The sequence below is a fragment of the Stenella coeruleoalba genome (assembly GCF_951394435.1).
Source record: "Stenella coeruleoalba genome assembly, chromosome: 3".
Taxonomy (NCBI): Eukaryota; Metazoa; Chordata; class Mammalia; order Artiodactyla; family Delphinidae; genus Stenella; species Stenella coeruleoalba.
In genome coordinates, this window is record NC_137148.1 from 104,256,088 (window position 1) to 104,278,113 (window position 22,026).

At 41.2% G+C, this 22,026-nt stretch overlaps 1 protein-coding gene across 1 annotated transcript; it reads left to right on the forward strand.

The window, feature by feature from the left end:
- The first annotated feature begins 5,892 nt into the window (after positions 1-5,892).
- Positions 5,893-20,662, forward strand: PHAX (phosphorylated adaptor for RNA export). The gene is made up of 5 exons (XM_079918906.1): positions 5,893-6,197; positions 8,054-8,667; positions 10,992-11,112; positions 13,745-13,828; positions 19,408-20,662. Exons 1-5 carry the CDS (start codon positions 6,093-6,095, stop codon positions 19,675-19,677), a joined length of 1,194 nt encoding a protein of 397 aa, XP_079775032.1. The 5' UTR covers positions 5,893-6,092; the 3' UTR covers positions 19,678-20,662.
- The last annotated feature ends 1,364 nt before the right edge of the window (positions 20,663-22,026 follow it).

Sequence of the window (22,026 nt, forward strand, 5' to 3'; positions counted from 1 at the left end):
TTATTTTCTCCAAAAAAAAAAAAAGCTTTTAAGTTTCATTAGGTCCCATTTGTTTATTTTTATTTCAATTTCTCTAGGAGGTGGGTCAGGAAGGATTCTGCTGTGAATCTCAACCACCGTAGTGCTCTCAACCACTGCGCCACCAGGGAAGCCCCCTCCCTGCTGTGATTTATGTCATAGAGTGTTCTGCCTATGTTTTCCTCTAAGAGTTTTATAGTGTTGGGCCTTACATTTAGGTCTTTAATCCATTTGGAGTTTATTTTTGTGTATGGTGTTAGGAAGTGTTCTAATTTCATTCTTTTTTTTTTTTAAGGGAATTCCTTTTATTTTTATTATTTATTTTTGGCTGTGTTGGGTCTTTGTTTCTGTGCAAGGGTTTTCTCTAGTTGCAGCAAGTGGGGGCCACTCTTCATCACGGTGCGTGGGCCTCTCACTATCGCGGCCTCTCTTGTTGCGGAGCACAGGCTCCAGATGCGCAGGCTCAGTAGTTGTGGCTCACGGGCCTAGTTGCTCCGTGGCATGTGGGATCTTCCCAGACCAGGGCTCGAACCCGTGTCCCCTGCATTGGCAGGCAGATTCTCAACCACTGCACCACCAGGGTAGCCCCTAATTTCACTCTTTTACATGTAGCTTTCCAGTTTTCCTAGCACCACTTATTGAAGAGGATGTCTTTTCTCCACTGTATATTCTTGCCTCCTTTATAAAAAATAAGGTGACCATATGTGTGTGGGTTTATCTCTGGGCTTTCTATCCTGTTCCATTGATCTACATTTCTGTTTGCGTACCAGTACCATACTGTCTCGATTACTGTAGCTTTGTAGTATAGTCTGAAGTCTGGGAGCCTGATTCCTCCAGCTCCATTTTTCTTCCTCAAGATTGCTTTAGCTGGGCTTCCCTGGTGGCGCAGTGGTTGAGAGTCTGCCTGCTGATGCAGGGGACATGGGTTTGTGCCCTGGTCCAGGAGGATCCCACATGCCGCGGAGCGGCTAGGCCCATGAGCCATAGCTGCTGAGCCTGCGCGCGTCCGGAGCCTGTGCTCCGCAACGGGAGAGGCTACAACAGTGAGAGGCCCGCGTACCGCAAAAAACAAAAAAAATTGCTTTGGCTATTTGGGGTCTTTGTGTTTCCAAACAAATTGTGAAATTTTTTTGTTCTAGCTCTGTGAAAAATGCCATTGGTAGTTTGATAGGGATTGCATTGAATCTGTAGATTGCTTTGGGTACTTTAGTCATTTTCACAATGTTGATTCTTCCAATCCAAGAACATCTGTTTGTATCATCTTTAATTTCTTCCGTCAGTGTCTTATAGTTTTCTGCATACAGGTCTTTTGTCTCCTTTGGTAGGTTTATTCCCAGGTATTTTATTCTTTTTGTTGCAATGGTAAATGGGAGAGTTTCCTTAATTTCTCTTTCAGATTTTTCATCATTAGTGTATAGGAATGCAAGAGATTTCTATGCATTAATTTTGTATCCTGCTACTTTACCAAATTCATTGATTAGCTCTAGTAGTTTTCTGGTAGCAGCTTTAGGATTCTCTATGTATAGTATCATGTCATCTGCAAACAGTGACAGCTTTACTTCTTTTCTGATTTGGATTCATTTCTTTTTCTTCTCTGATTGCTGTGGCTAAAACTTCCAGAAGTATGTTGAATAATAGTGGTGAGAGTGGGCAACTTTTTCTTCTTCCTGATCTTAGTGGAAATGGTTTCAGTTTTTCACCATTGAGAACGATGTTGGCTGTGGGTTTGTCATATATCGCCTTTATTATGTTGAGGTAAGTTGAGAGTCGGTATTTCTAACCAGTTCCCAAAGTGATGGTGACTGCTGTTTCCTGGAGTAGCCAAAGGAGGAGGGTTTTTGGTGGAGGAGAGAGGATTTTTTGTTTTCGCCACTTTGTTAAATTATAAATTAGAGTTTTCTAAAGAATGAAAAATATTAAATTGTGGCATTTCCCTTTAAATATCCTGCCTGGGCATATTCTTGCTTTTGAAGAACAAAGACAGTTTTGATCAATTTCCTTTATTCTCCATTTCTTCTATCTTCCTGCAACTTTTTTGGGGGGGGGGTTACTTTTTTTTTTTTAACAGCAGGTTCTTATTAGCTATCCATTTTATATATATTAGTGTATATATGTCAATCCCAATCTCCCAATTCATCCCACCTCTTCCTGCAATATTCTTTCCACCCCAACCCCACCCCTCCACCATCCCATCTTCCATCTAATTCCACAATAACTGGGCTTACTCTATATAAGGGAAATAGCACCATCTCAGTCAGCATGATTTAGGCATGAGTTAAAAATATACACACACTCTCAAATCAATTGAATTAATAAGGTGTCTCAGTGATTCCAAGTGGACTTGCCTTGTGGCCTTCCACACTGCAACCAGACAGTCATTGTATGTTTCTATACAAAGCCTGTGTTTTCCTCTCAGTGTCTTTGCCCTTGCTGTTCCCTCAACCTGTAAAACCCTTCCTTCCATCTCTGCATTCATGCTTGAGCTTTATCTGTTCCATCCTTATGACACAAATGATTTCAACAAACCATGTTGAAATCGGCATGTATCAAGCACCTATCAGAAACTGTAGTTAAGTGCTGGAGATACCTGAATGATGCTTCCACTTGAAAATGTTATATTTTTCCCCATTAAGGCAAGGACCATCTCTGACTCATCCTTGCATGGCTCCACAATTCCCAGCATCCTACCAGGCTCACATACATTTACATCAATGAAAAAATGAAACTATAAACACACCTCTGCGGTAGAAAGCAAGGATACCCTGTCCAGCACTGGTAACCTCTATCAACAACCCAGCTACTGTTTTCCATCCACCCCTAGGACTGAAGAACTAATTTCCTTCATTTTAATTTCCAAACATTTTAATGGAGAATTTAATTCTCCTCACTTTCTGGGCTGCTAGTAAGATTCTTTGTACACGTATCCTAACACCACATCCTTCCATTCTCTTCCCCTCCATTTGATTCAAAAAATGAAAAGGCATTTACAGATGCACTAAATTTTAGAAGCAACACATAATGCTCTCAAGGAATGTTAACTTCCTTCTCTTCACTAAGAAGAGAGGTTCATGGCTGTCTCTCTAAACCAGTTCTGGGATGATAGACACCAGCAACTGCCTATATGGAAAATAGGGATTGCATCTCTCTTCTACCTTCTTTTTTCAAAACTCACTTAGCCTGCCAATAAGAGGTCAGGAAAAATCACCATCGATGAATTTTGATGGGGCAAAGCACGAAGAGATAGAATTAAATGAATCATATGAAAGCATATTTTCCACTTGCAAAAGAATTAAATGGATCGTACTTGAAAGTATATGTAAAAACTGCAAAGCCCTATAGAAATTTAAATGTACTGACTAAACTCAGGACACCTTGATCCAATTCTCTATGGAAAGTGGAGAAGTTAGCAAATGGCCAATTCTGCTTTTCAAATGACTTATCAAAGGCATCATAGGGTGGTTATAACAAAGACTTTGGAGTCACAACATAAGTACAAATGACCTGTGCTTGGGAAGTCTTCATGAATACTAGCTGTCTTTGTTCTTCAACAATAGCTGGCCAGAAGGCGGAGGGATTTGATCTGATAATGCACGTTTGCCCCAAGGCAGCAGTAAAGTGGAGAAATCACATAAAATTTCATTATTGTAAACTCAGAATCTGATTTAACAGAGCATGAGTGAATGACACTAACTATTGCTCTGGGCAGGCTCATATTAATCAAGCTAACCAAAAAATGATGCTGCAACTAAAATGCTGGCTTATTACTTGATGGGGAAAATTATTCTCAGAAAGGACCAACCATTCACATCCTCTAATCACTGCATTCTCTCCCAGGGTATATACTACCTATCTAGTGGTTTAGGAGCCCAGAATTTAGAAGAAGAAGAGTTATTGATTAGCAGTATATGATTCCTGCATTCAATGGCATCAGGCTAAGATAGTCTCCCCAATGTCCAAATTAAACTGTAGATTCAATGCAATTCCAACCAAGATACCAGAATTGGCAAGCAGAGTCTAAAGTTTAAATGGAAGGGCAAAGGATCTAGAATAGCCAAAACAGTTCTGGAAAAAAAAAGAACAAATTTACATTACCTAATTTTAACAATTATTATAACAATTTTACAATTGTTATAAAGCTACAGTAATCAAGAAAGTGTCACATTGGTGTAAAGATAGACCTAAAGATCAATGGAACAGAATAGGGTACTCAAAAATAAACCTTCATATATATAGTCGATTTTCAATGAAGGTGTCAAAGAAATTCAAGGGAGAAAGAATAGTCTTTTCAACAAATAGTGCTATATTATTTGGATATTCAGGCACACACACAAAACAAGGATACTTGACTTTTACTTCCCGCTAGATAATAAGAATTAAGTCAAAATGGACCATAGGCCTAAAGGTAAGAACTAAAACTCTTCTGGTGGAAAACACTGGAGAAAGTCTCTAGTGTGAGGGGCTGGCTATTTTATGCATTCTACGGTATTTAGCTGCCTCCCATACCACATAGTAAAATGTTAATAATAACATGAAAATGTACTCCTACCTCACACCACGCACAAAAATCAGTTGTAGGGGGATTGTAATTCTATGCAGAAAAGGTAAAATAATAAAGTTGTCTAAGAATTAGGAGACCTGGAATCAAGACGCAGGTCTTCACTAGCTTAGCTGTGTAAACTCTCTTCAGTTGTCAAAATAAATTGGACCAGGTGACTTCCAAATTCCTTTATAGGTATTAAATTCACATTTCAAAAATCTAAATTCATTTTTTTCCATACAGTCTAGAGACATATCCTAAGGAAATAATAAAACAAGTTTGTAAAAAGACACGTTCATTGCAAAACACAACCATCAGAGACTAAAAAATGAGGCTACCTTCATGCAATGGAAAACTAGGGAGTCATTAAAAAGAAGGAGCTAGATCTTTATATTCTGGTATAGAAAGGTGTCCAAATAAACTTCTATATTGTTTTTTTTGGCCGCGCCTCGCGACTTGCAGGATTTTATCTCCAGACCAGGGATCGAACCCAGCCTCCAGCAGTGGAAGTGCGGAGTCCCAACCTCTGGACCCCAATATTGTTTCTTTTTTAAAGTAGATAGCAGAATAGGAAAAGGTACAAATAACAAGATCCCCTTTACGCAAAAAAAAAAAAAATCAAATATTTCTTGACCATCTTTACATACAAGAAGTCATGTATGTTCGCAGGTAGAAACAACAGCGAATAAAACTGACATTTTAGTGGGGAGCTCAGACAAAAAATTTTTAAAATACACATATGACTATTGATGCCATGAGGGAAAAAAAAGAGTTTGAGAGTGACAGGAGAGACCCTGTTTTAGTGAGGGTGGTTGAAGAAGACCTCTCTGAGAAGGTGGCATTTAATCAGAATCCTGAATCATGAGACAGCATAGCCTGTGCGACAACGGGGTGTCGGGTGTTGGAGAGTCAGCCAGGCAGAGGGAACAGCAACTGCAAAGCCCTTGGGCCGGGAAAGGACAAAGGGTGCCAGAGGAACAACGTGAGCAGCGCCAGCGTGGCTGGAGAGCCGGAGGGGGGACACCAGACAGGCACACACCCGCAGCTCTGCTGGCAGTGCTGAGAACTCAAGCCTTATCGTGCGGAGGAAAGCCCTGGAAAGTCTGAGCAGGGCGGTGACCTCACGTCCCGTCTGGAAGGTTCCCCGGGAAGCTACATGCACGGTGGATCACAGAGGAGAAAGAATGGAAGCAGGAAGGCCTGCCCAGAGCATCCAGGCGAGGGTTGTGAGGCCAGGGGAAAAATTCCTCATGGCTGCCATCCATGCGCATCTTTAAGTTTGCCGGAAACAGGTCGGTAAGGAACGCGCCAGAGTGCCGCAGCAGCCGAGGACTCATTCTCCCAGAATAGCGTTAAGCGAGCGGGTTGCAATGATGACGCAACATCTGCGAGCCTCGACCCAGGCGTCTGGGTCCACCGGCCGCCGGGGCGGGAGCAGCCCCCCTCGCGGGGGCGCCCGACCAGTCAGAGCCAGCCGGACCAGCCCGCCGCCCCGCCGGAAGTGCCCTCTCGGCCCGCTGCACCGCGCCGCGGGAAGATGGCGCAGGAGGCGCAGGAGGCAGGCGACATGGAAGATGGGCAACTTTCTGACTCGGATTCCGACATGACGGTGGCACCCAGCGACAGGCCGCTGCAGGTGCCGGTGAGTGCGGAGGGGGGTGCGGGTGACTCTGGGCCGGGAGCGCGGAGCGCGGAGCCCGGGCTGCGATGAGGGGTGGTCGTCCCCGGGCCCGGCGCGCGAGCCGGTGCGGCGGGGAGGGTGAGGGGCGGGCGGGCGTCCCGCGGCCCGGCGCGCGGAGCGAGGGAGGTTGCGGGGATAGGAGGCCGTACGAACCTAGCCCGGCGTCTCGCTGCGAAGCGGGTTCCGCGAGGCGGGCTGTGTCCCGGAGGCGGGCTTGCGGCTGCCTCTTCCCCGCCTCCAGTGCTCCGCTCCTCGTTTTCTAAACCTACGGGCTTCCCCACTTCGGCGCCGCTAGGTTGTCTCGGAAGGGCATTTTTTTGCCGAAAATGTAGAACCTGGGGACCTCTGCCCGCAAACAGCCTGTGGCGCTCATGTGCACGCTGAGCAGAAAGGGAGTGAGGACCAGGGATGAAGTTCATCACTTGCTCAGAGGCCTGGTCTTCCATATTCCCCTGGAACCTAGCTTCGTCATGCCATAATGTGGCACTGGGTTTTGTGTTAGCTTCCCAGGTTTCGAAGCAGGCGTTTGTCTTGGCCGCCCTACTGAGTAGCAAGCTCTTTTGAGAAGGCTTTAGTGCCAGTCTACCCGCGTTCGAATCCTGGCGCCGCCACTGTGTGACCTCTGACAGGTCATTTAGCCTGGTGTCCCCATCTTAGAATAGGAATGATAATAGTACAACAGTAATAGGGTGGCTGTCAGGATTCAGTGGAGCCTGAGTAATGGCTGACAAGTGTTAGTGCCATTATTATTTCAAAATAGGAAGACTTACCTTCTAGACTTAAAATACCCCACCCCCATTTCTAGCACATATTAGGAACTTAACAAATACTTTGTTTAATGTTTAGTTGAAAAAGCAAAGGTGATTCCTTTTGCGTAGAAATTTCTTAGGAAATCGGTACCAAAATATTTTGTTTTTCAGTCTCTTTCAGTTTGTTTTACATAGATTGACCCATGACTTGTAAACTTAATGCCACGGACTCTGCAGTTTTAAAAGTAATTTGTCGGAGATTCTTACACATAGGAGTTTACTGTCTAGTCTAAAAGGAACATAGTCACAAAACCATATAAAGACAGTTGATGTAATCAAATGCATGGCAGGCATCTTTGGAAAGGAAGAAAACAAGTTCTGTTTTAACTGCTAGTAACGTCGTGTATGTCATTTTCAAACATTCTGACAATAACTTAAAAGACTGAAAATCTTCTAAAGGTGAGAATTAAAAGCTTTGGAAATTTTTTAAAAGGGGTCTTAGAACTAAGTGCTGTATTAGCTATATAGAAATATGAATTTGTGGCTTTTAAAATGGAAATTCCAGGGAGTTCCCTGGTGGTCTAGTGGTTAGAATTTGGCGCTTTCACTGCCCGCCCGGGTTCGATCCCTGGTCAGGGAACAGGGATCCTGTAAGACGCACGGCGCAGGCAAAAAAAAAGGAAATTCCATGTAGACCTTTAGAAATGCAGGGCCTCAGTTGGTTTCAGAGATCTTTGAAGATCATTTCTCCTTCAAAATGGTCCAGCTGAATCCCTAAATAACTTTTTAAAAAGCACATGGTGGGGCTTCCCTGGTGGCGCAGTGGTTGAGAGTCCGCCTGTCGATGCAGGGGACACGGGTTCGTGCCCCGGTTCGGGAAGATCCCATGTGCCGCGGAGCGGCTAGACCTGTCAGCCATGGCTGCTGAGCCTGAGCGTCCGTAGCCTGTGCTCCGCAACGGGAGAGGCCACAACAGTGTGAGGCCGGCGTACCGAAAAAAAAAAAAAGCACATGGTGTGTGGAGTTAATGTGTTTTATGGAATTGATTGTATTTTCTTTCACTTGCAGAAAGCACTAGGTGGGGACTGTGCAGTGAGGCCCTTCCAGAGTACTGCAACAGTGTGTGCTCCGGTATCACATTATCGGACTGTTAAAAGTGTGGATTCAAGTGAGGAGAGTTTTTCGGATTCAGATGATGATAGCTCTCTCTGGAAGCGCAAACGACAAAAATGTTTTAACACTCCTTCCAAACCAGAGCCTTTTCAGTTTGGCCAGAGCAGCCAGAAACCGCCTATTGCTGGAGGGAAGAAGGTTAACAACATATGGGGTGCTGTGCTGCAGGAACAGAATCAAGATGCAGTGGCCACTGAACTTGGTATCTTGGGAATGGAGGGCACTATTGACAGAAGCAGAGAATCCGAGACATACAATTATTTGCTTGCTAAGAAACTTAAGAGGGAATCCCAAGAGCATACAAAAGAATTAGACAAAGAGCTAGATGAATATATGCATGGTGGCAAAAAAACGGGATCAAAGGAGGAGGAAAATGGGCAAGGTCATCTCAAAAGGAAACGACCTGTCAAAGACAGACTAGGAGACAGACTAGAAATGAACTATAAAGGCCGATATGAGATCACAGAGGACGATTCTCAAGAGAAAGTGGCTGATGAAATTTCTTTTAGGTGAGTATTTAAATTTGTCTACAAGTGAGCACTTGACCAATTGTCTTCCATTTATGAGAAATAACACAGATTCCAAATACACTGACAATGGTGTTCCTTTTTGAAATTTTTAAATTCAAGGCATGAACTCTAGGCTTATGTGGTTATATGAATATAGCTGGGTGTTCTTAAATTTGGGCCGACCTGGTAGAATAATTTTGCAGATTTTTATGAACTTTTGAGCAACTCTTTCCATTTAGTGCTATAGAACTCTTTAGGTAAAAACATATCCTTTTAAATCATGTAGGTTTTTTGGAGTGCTTTCAAGCATTCATGAATTTTTTTTTTTTTACAATTTTATTGAGGCATGGTGTACATGTGGTAAAATTCATCCATTTCAAGTGTTGATTTTTTTAGTAAGTTTATCAGTTGTACAACGATTACCATAAAGCACTTTTAAAACATTTCCATCACCCTATAAGATCCCTCATACCATGTGCCCATTTAAAGTTAGTTCCTGTTCCTATTCCCACGTAACTGCTAATCTACTTTCTGTTGCTATCAATTTGCATTTTTGGAAATTTCATGTTAATGGAATCACAGTATGGGGTCTCTTGTGCCTGGCTATTTTCACTTACTGCAGTGTTTTTCAGATTCGTCCATGTTGTAGCAGGAATCAACAGTTTGTTTATTTACACGCACACGCATATGCACACATCCATATCGGCTGTTACCCTTTTGGGAAATTATGAATAATGCTGTTATGAACTTTCACGTGCACATCTTTGGACACAGATTTTCATTTCTTTTGGGTAAATAGGAGTAGAGTTGCTTGATGTATGGTAAATTTACATTTCATGTATTTTTTATTTATTTATTTATTTTTGGCGGTACACGGGCCTCTCACTGCTGTGGCCTCTCCCGCTGCGGAGCACAGGCTCCGGACGCGCAGGCTCAGCGGCCATGGCTCACGGGCCCGGCTGCTCCGCGGCACGTGGGATTTTCCTGGACCGGGGCACGAACCCGTGTCCCCTGCATCGGTAGACGGACTCTCAACCACTGCGCTACCAGGGAAGCCCATTTCATGTATTTTTAACAAGAAATACTAAAAGTTAAAATTTTGGGAATTCCCTGGCAGTACAGTGGTTAGGACTTGGCACTTTCATTGCCATGGGCCCGGGTTTGATCCCTGGTCGGCGAACTAAGATCCTGCAAGCCGCCCGGGGAGGTCAATAAATAAATAAAAAGTTGAAATTTTGCTTACTTTTTTATTAGCTCTAAATCACTAGTGAACAGTGTCACAAATCTGAAAACAGGTAAGGTTCAAGAGTAATATAGCTAGTAGGAAAACAAGTATTTACTTTCCAGGCAAGCCTGTCAATACTCATACTGGATTTTTTTAAAATACTGAGGGAGTTTGGAATTTGAGTTCTGGAAAGGAACTTCGAGATTTTGTAAACCAAAGCCTTCACTTTACAAATAGGAAACTGAGGCCCGGTAGTTGTGTGGCTTGCTCAAAGTCACAAATTTAATAAGTGTCAGACCTAGAACTAAAGTCTAGCCCCTTTGTTCCTAGTCTACTGCTCTTTCCACAGCAGAAGAAACAAAAGAAGCCAGGGCTGGTTAGGGAACTGGTAAGACTTCTGTAATATTAATGCTCCTTCATCTCTATGGAGTATGGGCTCTGATGTCAGAAGTGCTACCTACTTAGGCTCCCTGAGTTTTTACCTCTCAGTGGTAAAATGAAAATAATAATATCTGCTTCATAAGGTTGTTGAGAGAGTTAACTGAGATATAATGCATGTATAGTTCTTAGGATTGTGCTTATCCCATAATAAGCTTTTGGTAAATATTAGCTATTTCCTTGTTCTGAGGCAGGGAGCCCATGAGGGAAAAATCCAATCCATTTTAAAGCTTTTAGACATCTCTAGAGTTAGGAGAGCTAACTTTTAGAAAGCATGGTATATGTTTGCTATTTGTTTTGATGAGAGTAGACTGGTTGTATCTTCTTTTGCTTTTAGGCTTGCATTCCCCTTGCTATGTGTGCATGTTTCTTTTGAAATATGCCATAATCCAATAAGGCAAAGTGAAGATGCCAGTTATGAGACTTGAGGTGGATCCTGGAGGTTATGATCTCCTTGGGTGACCCAAGATAGGAATGTTTCCATGTTAGTGATTCCAAGGTTAAATATTGGGGATTTTGGAAAGCAAATGTTATTAGAATGAGAAGTTAATTCTAGCTAGGAACTAAATTGATTCCTAGCTAAATCAACTAAAAAAGTTGATTTCCTCAACTTTTTGCAACAAATAAAAAGTTTAATATTACTTCATTTGTTCCTCATCAGGTTGCAGGAACCAAAGAAAGATTTGATAGCCCGAGTAGTGAGGATAATTGGGAACAAAAAGGCAATTGAACTTCTGATGGAAACTGCTGAAGTTGAACAAAATGGTGGCCTTTTTATAATGGTAAGACTAACTGCTTCATTCTTTCTGCTTTTGTATTATTTCATGTGATTTTTTAATAAAATGCCCTTGTCTCTGATTGTTGGTTCTCTTATTTATAAATTATTACAGTGTGTTTCAGACTTTAAAAAACCTTCATTAATAATTTAAAAATTCAGGGCTTCCCTAGTGGCGCAGTGGTTAAGGATCCACCTGCCAATGCAGGGGGCAAGGGTTCGAGCCCTGGTCGGGGAAGATCTCACATGCTGCAGAGCAACTAAGGCTGTGCGCCACAACTACTGAAGCCCGCGTGCCTAGAGCCTGTGCTCCGCAGCAAGAGAAGCCACCACAATGAGAAGCCTGTGCACCACAGCAAAGAGTAGCCCCCGCTCACTGCAACTAGAGAAAGCCCGCACACAGCAGCAAAGACCCAACACAGCCAAAAATAAAAATAAATAAAAAACAAATAAATGTATAAAAAAAATTTAAAAATTCAGTATGGTCAGTTTTTGCAATTAATACTTTACTTATAAAAAATATACCTAAATTGTAGCCTGTTAGTGTGCAGTCAACAACAGATCTCTTATAGGATTCATTAAGGCTGAAATTTTAAGAAAGGTCTGGAGGGGGGAACTGGAAGCTCAGATTTTGAGAATATGGGTTTTGGAATTTGGGGTACCTGGTTTTGAATTTTGGGTGTGCAGCTTACTAGATGTGACATTTGGCTAAATTATCGATACTTCTCAGACCTCAGTCTCAGCTATAAAATGGGATTAATCCTCTATTATAAGGATTAAATGAGATAATGCATATACTTACCACAGTGCCCAGAATTTAGTTAGTGGTGGTGAGCAGAAATGTTACTTTTGGGGCTTCCCTGGTGGCTCAGTGGTTAAGAATCTGCCTGGTAATGCAAGGGACACGGGTTCGAGCCCTGGTCCGGGAAGATCCCACATGCTGCAGAGCAACTAAGCCCATGCACCACAACTACTGAAGCCCACGTGCCCTAGAGCCCGTGCTTTGCAACAAGAGAAGCCACCACAATGAGAAGCCTGCGCACCACCACAAAGAGTAGCCCCCGCTTGCCACAACTAGAGAAAGCCCGCACGCAGGAACGAAGACCCAATGCAGCCATAAATAAATAAATTTATTTTGTTTTTTTAAAAAGAAATGTTACTTTTGGCTCATTTAATTCATGCTTTTTTTTTTTTTAATTTATGGCTGTGTTGGGTCTTCGTTTCTGTGTGAGGGCTTTCTCTAGTTGCAGCAAGTGTGGGCCACTCTTCTTTGCAGTGCGTGGGCCTCTCACCATCGCGGCCTCTCTTGTTGCAGAGCACAGGCTCCAGACGCGCAGGCTCAGTAATTGTGGCTCAGGGGCCTAGTTGCTCCGCGGCATGGGGGATCTTCCCAGACCAGGGCTCAAACCCATGTCCCCTGCATTGGCAGGCAGATTCTCAACCACTGCACCTCCAGTGAAGCCCAATTCATGCATTCTTGGAAACTGGTTCTTGGGGGTAAAAAAACCAAAAATCTTGTTATGTAAAAAGGACAGATAAATATAAAGTATATCTGTGAGTATTAAAATCTCATGGGTGGTAGGAGTGAATAGGGAACAAAATGTCTAAAGAGGCTTCTGGGGTTGAGGAAGCAAAAATGAAAAAACAGTTAAAAAATACTTCATTGCTCCAGAATGGCATAAAGAGCACTTCTCTGGTTGGGGCCAGATCACAAGCAGTAGCAGTTTATCCCATAGAATGAATGGTTTTGCAGATCTCATTTAATTGAGCTTTCAGCACAGGGTGAGGATGAAGATTGAATGGCTTCCTTCTTATTTGTTCCTCATGAATTTGAATAATAACATCACAAGAGACTAAATATTATGCTGTGGAAATAGAGAGAAAAGAAACCAGTTAGAAGTGATAGCACTGGGTGAGGAAACAGCTTGTGAACATAGGTTCCAGAAGTTAACAACAAAACAAATTATAATAATCATGAATGTACTGGCATCCCTGTTTGTGTCACTGTTTAAGGTACCTAGATTTTCATTCAGTTGAGCACGAAGTTATAGATTATATCAATATTTTACTTTAAAAAAATTTTTTTTTTAATTTCTTGCTGTGCCACACAGCTTGTGGAATACTAGTTCACCAACCAGGGATCAAATCCAGGGCCCCTGCAGTGAACCCACCAAGTCCTAACAACTGGACTGCCAGGGAATTCCCTATATCAAAATTTTAATACTGTAGTAATAATACAGTAGTAATAAAACCAGTGAGCTAATGGAAATCTACTGAATGTTGGGAAGATGCAAGTCCAAATTCACTTTCTTTTGGTGCATGCATTTTTTCCTTGTACAGTTCTCTATTGCTGTGTGCCAGGCACTGTTCTAGACACAGGAAGCTTATGTTGTAGTAGGGGGTGGGAGGGAAACAGTCTGTAAAGAATAAATGTAGTATCTTCAAGTATGCCAAGAAGTGATACATGCCATGGGAAAAGAAATAGAGCAAATGGAAGTCTGGAGAGGAGAGAAGGACACTGCAGTTAAACTGGAGTGGTACTGTAGACCTTAATATCTCCTTAGGAATGTCTCTAAAAGTTGCTTTGACCATTCATTGGAAGAGTCTTCACAGGATCATTTTTCTGTTCCTTTTTGTAGAATGGTAGTCGAAGAAGAACACCAGGTGGAGTTTTCCTGAATCTCCTGAAGAACACTCCTAGTATCAGTGAGGAACAAATTAAGGTAGAAACAATAATGTCCTTGACTTTTGAGATCCATCATAATTTAACTCCCACTCAGCCTCTAGCTTCATTTTCTACTGATCTCTGTTACCTTCTCTGCCTTGTACTGACCAATTTTTCATTGTCTCTTTTCAAGTAAACCTTGTGCCTTTGGTAAAGCTCTGCCTCCTCATTTTCTTCCCTTTCAGAGCCAAGGTCAAGATTTCTTTTATGGCAATTTTTCCTGGTCTCTTAGCATGTAATTTTTTTTTTCTACTCCTACAACTTTTTATTAATGAAAAATTTCAAACGTGGAATAGATGAAAAAGCAACAGGATGCATACCTATATATCCTTCACCTAGGTTCAGGGGTGGTTAACATGTTGACATTCTTACTTTACCTATACAATTTTTTTTCTGTACCATTGGGAAATAAGGAGCAAACATCATGACATTCAGCCCTAATTACTTCAACAAGCATCTCCCAATATCCTACAGAGCCACACCTAAGAAAAATAAGAACAGTTTCATAGCATCATCCCAGTATCTATCTAGCCCTTATTCCAATTTCCTGAATTGTCCCAAGAATGTATTTTCTAGCTTTTTTCCTCCCCAAATCAGGATCCTATCTAGATTTCCACATCCCATTTGTTACATGTCTTTTGATCTGTTTAATCCTACATTTTTCTCCATGATTTAGACCTTTTGATGAGTCCATTATGGCTTTCTTATAGAATATACTACCTTCTGTTGTCTGCTCACACATTTGTTTTGTTCATTCCTCACAAACTGGAAGCCAGGCATTTTAGTATCATTTTTGTATTACCAGAATGTCATATGGGAAATCTTATACACTGTGGGTTTTTCACAGCTCAGAATTCAGTTACCTTTTAATTTATTAATTAAGGAACATGACTCGCATTTAGCACATGTGATCAAAATTGAGAACTGTCTTCTTGCATAGGAAGGAGATGGTACACATGTGCAACACAGCTACAATATTTGAGAAATTTTGTATTCTCTTTATTATAACAGTGGGTGATAAAGGTCATAGGAATGTGCTTTAGCCGTACTAATGTAATGCTGATGATGACAGAAAAATAAAAACCTTTTCTCTTGAGCTGATGCTACATGTGAGCATATTTTGCATCTACTCAATGTTTTTTTCTTTTTTCTGGCTATTCACTTTTAGTCATTTTTTTAAAAATCTGTTACTGAAATTCCTACAGGAAATGTTACTGTTGCACATTTGAAATCTCTGCTCTGTAACTACTTTTTTCCTCATTGGAACAGTTATTTTGATAATAAATTTATAACAATGTGAATTTCCTTGGGAACACAACTTTTAAGTGGTAGAACAGAGCTTACACCTTAATGATGTTCTCCCTCCTCCCCCAGTATAACCCCTGATCAGAGTGTGTACTTAGAAGGAACATTCTTCTTGGGTCTTTGTTAGATAGCAAAATGTGACTCTTTTCAAAGATATAGCATGATGTGATGAAAAGAATTCTCTAAGATTCAAAATCTAGGTTTTAATCTTAATTTTGCCATTTAGTGATTATATGACTATGAGCAGATTGCTTATTCTCCCTCAGCCTTGATTTTCTCATCTATAAAGTGAGGACTTTAATATGTGTCCTGCCTATTTAATATTCCTATAAAGGAGTTAAATAAAGTGATGTCTAGAAAAGCTGTTTGTCAACTAAACTTGGACAATTTCCAGAAGCGGGAGAGAAGAAAATAACATTTATTCACCATCAGCCTGGCACTATCATTGGGTATTACCCTGATATGCAAATGCAGGGCAATAAAAAGGATAGGTCTGAGATCACACAGGAAGGACTCTGACTTCAAACCCATGCTGTTTTCATTGAATCACCTATCTTTTTTTTTTTTTTTTTTTTTTTTTTTTTTGTGGTACGCGGGCCTCTCACTGCTGTGGCCTCTCCCTGTTGCGGAGCACAGGCTCCGGACGCGCAGGCTTAGCGGCCATGGCTCACAGGCCCAGCCGCTCCGCGGCATGTGGGATCCTCCCGGACTGGGCACGAACCCCTGTCCCCTGCATCGGCAGGCAGACCCTCAACCACGGCGCCACCAGGGAAGACCTGAATCACCTATCTTTGAAATTCATTTCTTCTAACACATTGTGGAGAAGGAGATTTAATGTTAGTAGATTTTTATCTTGAACAACCAGAAACATTCCATTATAATAAACAGAAACGTTTGTAGTATCTAATAATAGGGGAATGTTGACTAATAGGGACATTCATAAAACAACTATCCTGTAGCCTCTATTTTTGTGAAACAATTTTAAGAAAATTAGAAAATGCAATAATAACTGAATTTTTTAAAACGACAAGGTACAAATTTATAGAGAAAAAGAGGCATGGGACAATAGACTGGCAGTCAAAGCACCAAAATATTACCAATGATTTGGTCTGTTGTGAGGGATTATAAATGTTTTGTCTTTTAAGATTTTTCTGGGTTTTTTTTAACCAAATTTTCTGTATGTGCGTGGATTGACTATCTTTGTTACTAGAGGGAAAAGCCTAAGACAGATATAATTTTATTATAGGTAATTTCATGTGCCATCCAAATAATGGTGTTATAATTATTCTTTTAGTCACTGTATTGCTAACAATCACAGTCTGTAGAACTTGGAAGCCAAAACTGAACTGAGTGGGCTTGTTTTCAACTTGTTCTCATTTGATTTTGTTTCGGTATATGGCCTTATAATTTGTTTTAGACAATACAAAGTTGGTGAAGAAAGAAAAAGTAAGAATAGTTAGAAGTTAATTTGCGAAGCGGGGACCCCTGGGGTGCCTGGCCAAGGCCCCCTCGCCCACGCCCACCCCATCACCGACCCCCTGGGAAGACCTCAGCCCCCAGACGAGCACCTCTCCGGGACGCTTGTCCCCAGATTTTGCTGAGGAGCTGAGGTCCTCAGAGCCATCTCTGAGCCCCGGTCTTCTGGAGGAGGATGGAGAGGTGGCCGTGGTGCTTCTGGGCAGGCCCTCTGCCGGCGCCGCGGACCCTGAGGAGGTGGTGCTGTGCAGCAGCTGCTGCGCCGTGCGGCTGCGGCACCGGGGCCTGGCCCAGTGCCCTCCTAGAGGGTCGGGGTGCTTCCCCCGACTTGGTGTGGGGGCCCCGCCACCTGGCTGTCAGCATTTTAAAGAGGTCTCCCCCTCAGGAGTTCTGGCTGCCAGCTAACTGCCCCCTCCCCAGCCAGGACGTCCTGGCAAGACTGTAGCTAGTGGTGTTTTTACAACCAAAGACTCTATTTTGTGGTTTAAGGAGAATAAAATTGACTATGTTTAAAAGAAAAAAAAAAAGTTAATAAGTCCACCTATAACATTCTCCCTCTGAAAATAGTATGCACTTCAGGTTCTTAACTTGCAGAGTTAATTATACAAAGAGATGGATGGGAGAAAAAAGTTGCTCTCAGATTATCTGTTGTCTGCATTTGTTGTAACAACATTAATAATATGCTACAAAGACATTTCTTTGGGTCATCCCAGTTCTGTTTAAATTCGTAACCCATGAGAATGACATTCCTTTTTAATAAGGATTGCCATATTTGGAGGGAAAAGGGGAACTTCGTAATTTTATTTAGTGTTGCCAAGCATTGTACTAGTTAGAATTGTTTTTATCAAGATGTTTGGATGTGCTTCCATATAAAATGAAAATACTTCTACTATTGCTCCACTTGAAGGTAAGTAGACTCTTGAAAAAATTGTGAATTATCACACTCTTGCGAAGGTTTAAGGTTTAAGAATATGGATTTGAAGAAATCATTTATGAGTTTAGACTTTATACCTTTACCTGTTGGCTCTAATCTTGAGCCTCACTTTCCTCATCTGAAAACAAGTATAATCCCCACCTCATAAGGTTCTTGTGTGAATGAAAAGAGTTCACACCTGTGTCAAGTTCTCAGCGTAATGCCTGGCACATAAAAGTGCTCATTCAGGAATTGGTAGCTGGCCTCATTTTCCTCTGAATTCACCCTTTTTGTCCTTCCTGCGCTTTTTTCTCACATATGTACCCTCCTTCTCCACCCCCATCCTCATTTCTTTAGCAAACACGTTCATTCCTTCTCTTCATCAAAGCTCTCATATTCTGACGCTTTCCCTTATTGCATTCATTTCGGGGTTCCTTACTCTTTCCTCTGCTAATTCCATGTGCTGCTTTTACTATTTAGCGAAGCAGAGGGCCCCCTTTATCTCACCATCCTCCATAATGTTTTTTATAAACAAGAAGGGATTTACACTTTATGCACTTTAAGAATGTAATAGGAACTGACTTGGCTACAGCTTCTTTTTTTTACGGTACGCAGGCCTCTCACTGTTGTGGCCTCTTCTGTTGCGGAGCACAGGCTCTGGACGCGCAGGCTCCGGACGCGCAGGCTCAGCGGCCATGGCTCACAGGCACAGCCGCTCCGCGGCATGTGGGATCTTCCCGGACCGGGGCATGAACCCGTGTCCCCTGCATCGGCAGGCGGACTCTCAACCGCTGCGCCACCAGGGAAGCCCTTGGCTACAGCTTTTAAGAGTCACTTCCTAGAATATAATAGGATGTCGAAAAGTGTGTCCTGCCTGTACTAGCTTCTCTTTTAAATCTTTGAATCTTTTTTGTATTAGCATCATCATTTTTGCCTTCTCTTTAGATCCCTGACCTTTTTTTTTGTACCCTCTAAAATTATATTTATCTATCTGTATCAAGGTTCCCAGAAGTTATTTTGTTTTTCCATGTAGTGTTTTAATGGAAATGTATTTTCTACTTGAACCGTTCTCATTCACTGGCAGTTTTGCCTCTCAGAGGATATTTGGCAATGTCTAGGGGTATTTTTGGTTGTCACCGTTTGGCGGTGGGGTGGGTGTGCTAGCGGGTAGAGGCCAGGTAGGCTGCTGAACATCCTGCAATGCCCACAGCAGACTGCTACACAAAGAATTCCTTGGTTTGCAGTTTTAGTAGTGCCATACTTGAAAAACCCTGTAGTAGAAGATTCTCATATTTTCATACTATAAAATCCTTTTTCTGGCACCCTGGAATCCAAGTGCTGACTATATCATTTTTATGCCTTGTGATAAAAGTTTTTGGCAGAGAGTTACAGTCTCACATGTTAATTACAGCAGTGTTTAAGGGCTGGAATTTTTCTTGCGTTGTGTAGGTTACATGATCATATTTAGTCACACAGTTCGGGCCTGGCCAGTTTCTTAGCATATAACATGTGGTTATGATGACATTTCAGAGTTAGTAAATTATTATACCAAAGACTTTGTTTTGTTGTGATAAAATATATTTTATTTAAATCCTAAACAATATGATTTTTCTACTGTATATTTCTATTTAGAAAACATTTATAGATTGATGTATATGGTATAATAAGCATGGACCCTAGACCTAACACTAGGCTGAGTTTGAATCATAGCTTCATCCTCTCAACTTGCAATGAGGATTTATTAAATATCTTGGACTCTGTGTTCAATTATGAATCTAATATTTTTTGTGTGTGGAAAATGGAGATAATATAAAGAGTCTGCCTTACAACAGGCTTTCAATAAATGGTAGTTCTTGTTTACTAAAGTTGTTCCTTTATTGTAGGACATTTTCTACATTGAAAATCAAAAGGAATATGAAAATAAAAAAGCTGCTAAGAAGAGAAGAACACAAGTGTTGGGAAAAAAGATGAAACAAGCTATTAAAAGCCTAAATTTTCTAGAAGATGATGATACATCACGAGAGACTTTTGCAAGTGACACAAATGAGGCCCTGGCCTCTCTTGATGAATCACAGGAAGGACACGGAGAAACAAAGTTGGATGCAGAGGAAGCCATTGAGGTTGATCATTCTCATGATTTGGACATCTTTTAGGACATTTTGAGAAATAAGCCTTTCTAAGATAACATTGTAATAAACCATTTCTACTGAGATTGCTTTATTTTACTTTGCACTGATAAACCCAAAAATCTGGAGAGAACTGTTGTCTTAAATAAAATTGAGTATGTGGGAGATGAATGCAATAAGAACATTTAAAACTTTCTCATGTCTGACAAAAGTATATAGCAGAGGATTTAATTTCTCAGTCTATTGCATGTGCTAATCATTACTAGTTGATAATCAGTTTTGTCCAGGTCATTATAACATAGCATTCAAAAGTTTGTTTTCTTTTTCTGATTTATCTTTGCAGTGAATTATGATTGGTTTCAAACATTCCATTAAAAGATCCTAAGACCTAAATTGTTAAGCTATTACAAATGCATTCAAATTTAGTTTTTCTGTGTTCTAAGAACTCTTAAGCAGTTTTAATAATAGAGACTAAAAATAGGTTTATACTAGTGGCTCTTCCCACTTAAGTTGTTTGTGCAGAAGTAAATAAACATCAGAAGCTTTTCAAAGAAGTATCTGTGCTTAACTTTAACTTTGTTTTTGACCTCTTATTAGTTACCTTGGTCATATGTTAAATACTGAATATGATCCATACCTGCATAATTATCATGACATTTAAAAAATTCCAAGTGACAGCCTGCCTAAGACTGTTTTACCTTATGTTAAGGAAGTTAGGTATTAAAAATGTTTCATCTGCATGATGTTTAAAATTATTCATTTTTATTTAAGGAAATAAAGGTAGTTTACTTAAGATGTTCCAGGAGTTGACTACAGTTTACAAAATAGATTAAGCAAAAATATGTAGGGAGCAATTATTAGCTATTCTTTGCAGCAGTGTACTTGAAGTCTTTCAGTAGTTTCTGAAATACATGATCATTGATGTTGAAGCTAAGTAAGCAGGGAAAGAAAAGGAAATGGTAATTGGTTACGTTTTTTTCGTAAAGAATGCAAAAATAAAAGTGGAGTTCTGGCAGTCCTTAATGAGTTTCAAGTGATTTTATTTTTTAATCTCAAATGTTCTTTCATAAAATTGCTATAACCTAGGAAAGAAACATTTTAAATAGGTAAGTATTTAAACATTATCCCTGAGATTTTTTAACCATTTATTTATTTATTTAAAGAATTTTTTTAAATTGAAGTATAATTGATTTACAATATTACATTAGTTTCAGGTATACAACATAGTGATTCAGTATTTTTATGCCTTGTAAAATGATCACCACAGTCCCTGAGATTATTTTATGTAAGGTGATTTTAAAGGTATAGTAGGGCTTCCCTGATGGCCCAGTGGTTGGGAGTCTGCCTGCCAATTCAGGAGACGCGGGTTCGTGCCCCGGTCCGGGAAGATCCCACATGCCCATGCCGCGGAGCAGCTGGTCCCGTGAACCATGGCCGCTGAGCCTGCGCGTCCAGAGCCTGTGCTCCGCAGCAGGAGAGGCCAAAACAGTGAGAGGCCCGCGTACCGCAAAAAAAAAAAAAAAAAAAAAGGTATAGTAGGGCTTCCCTGGTGGCGCAGTGGTTGAGAATCCGCCTGCCAATGCAGGGGACACGGGTTCGAGCCCTGGTCTGGGAGGATCCCACATGCCGTGGAGCAACTAGGCCCGTGAGCCACAATTACTGAGCCTGCGCATCTGGAGCCTGTGCTCCGCAACAAGAGACGCCGCGATAGTGAGAGGCCCGCGCACCGCGATGAAGAGTGGCCCGCGCTTGCCACAACTAGAGAAAGCCCTCGCACAGAAACGAAGACCCAGCACAGCCATAAATAAATAAATAAATAAAGCGAACTGTCAACAAGTAAAAATAAATAAACACTACTTAAAAAATAAATAAAAAATTAAAAAAAAAAGGTATAGTATATCAGGAAAGGTAATCAACATTCAGAAATCTAAATGCCACTTACTCATGTAAATACTGCTAATTTTTCTAGTGAAAGTTACAGTTTTTGAGGGACATTAATGCCTCAGGCTACTTCATCTTCAATGGATTGCTCCTCCCTCATTCCCCGCTTCCCGGATTGTTTTCATCAATTGTTATTTCCTTAACATTTGCAAACCAGATTTCTGGATTGTAGTACATCCTAATGTTATATATAGAAACCAGTGCTTCAGTTTTTAAGGTTCTGTAAAGTTTTGTGTATTAACATTACTCTTCTCTAAACCTTTCTGACTATCCAGATCTAGAAAGTTCTCTCCAGACTGTTGCCGGATGTGTATTCAGTTAATACTCTCACCAAGGCAGTGTACATTGCAGTCATTCTTCCTGCTCAGCCTAACATTTTTCCTCCTTCTGGCTAGGAGTATTAGCAGTAATAACCCTCCATGTCTCTGGCCTAGT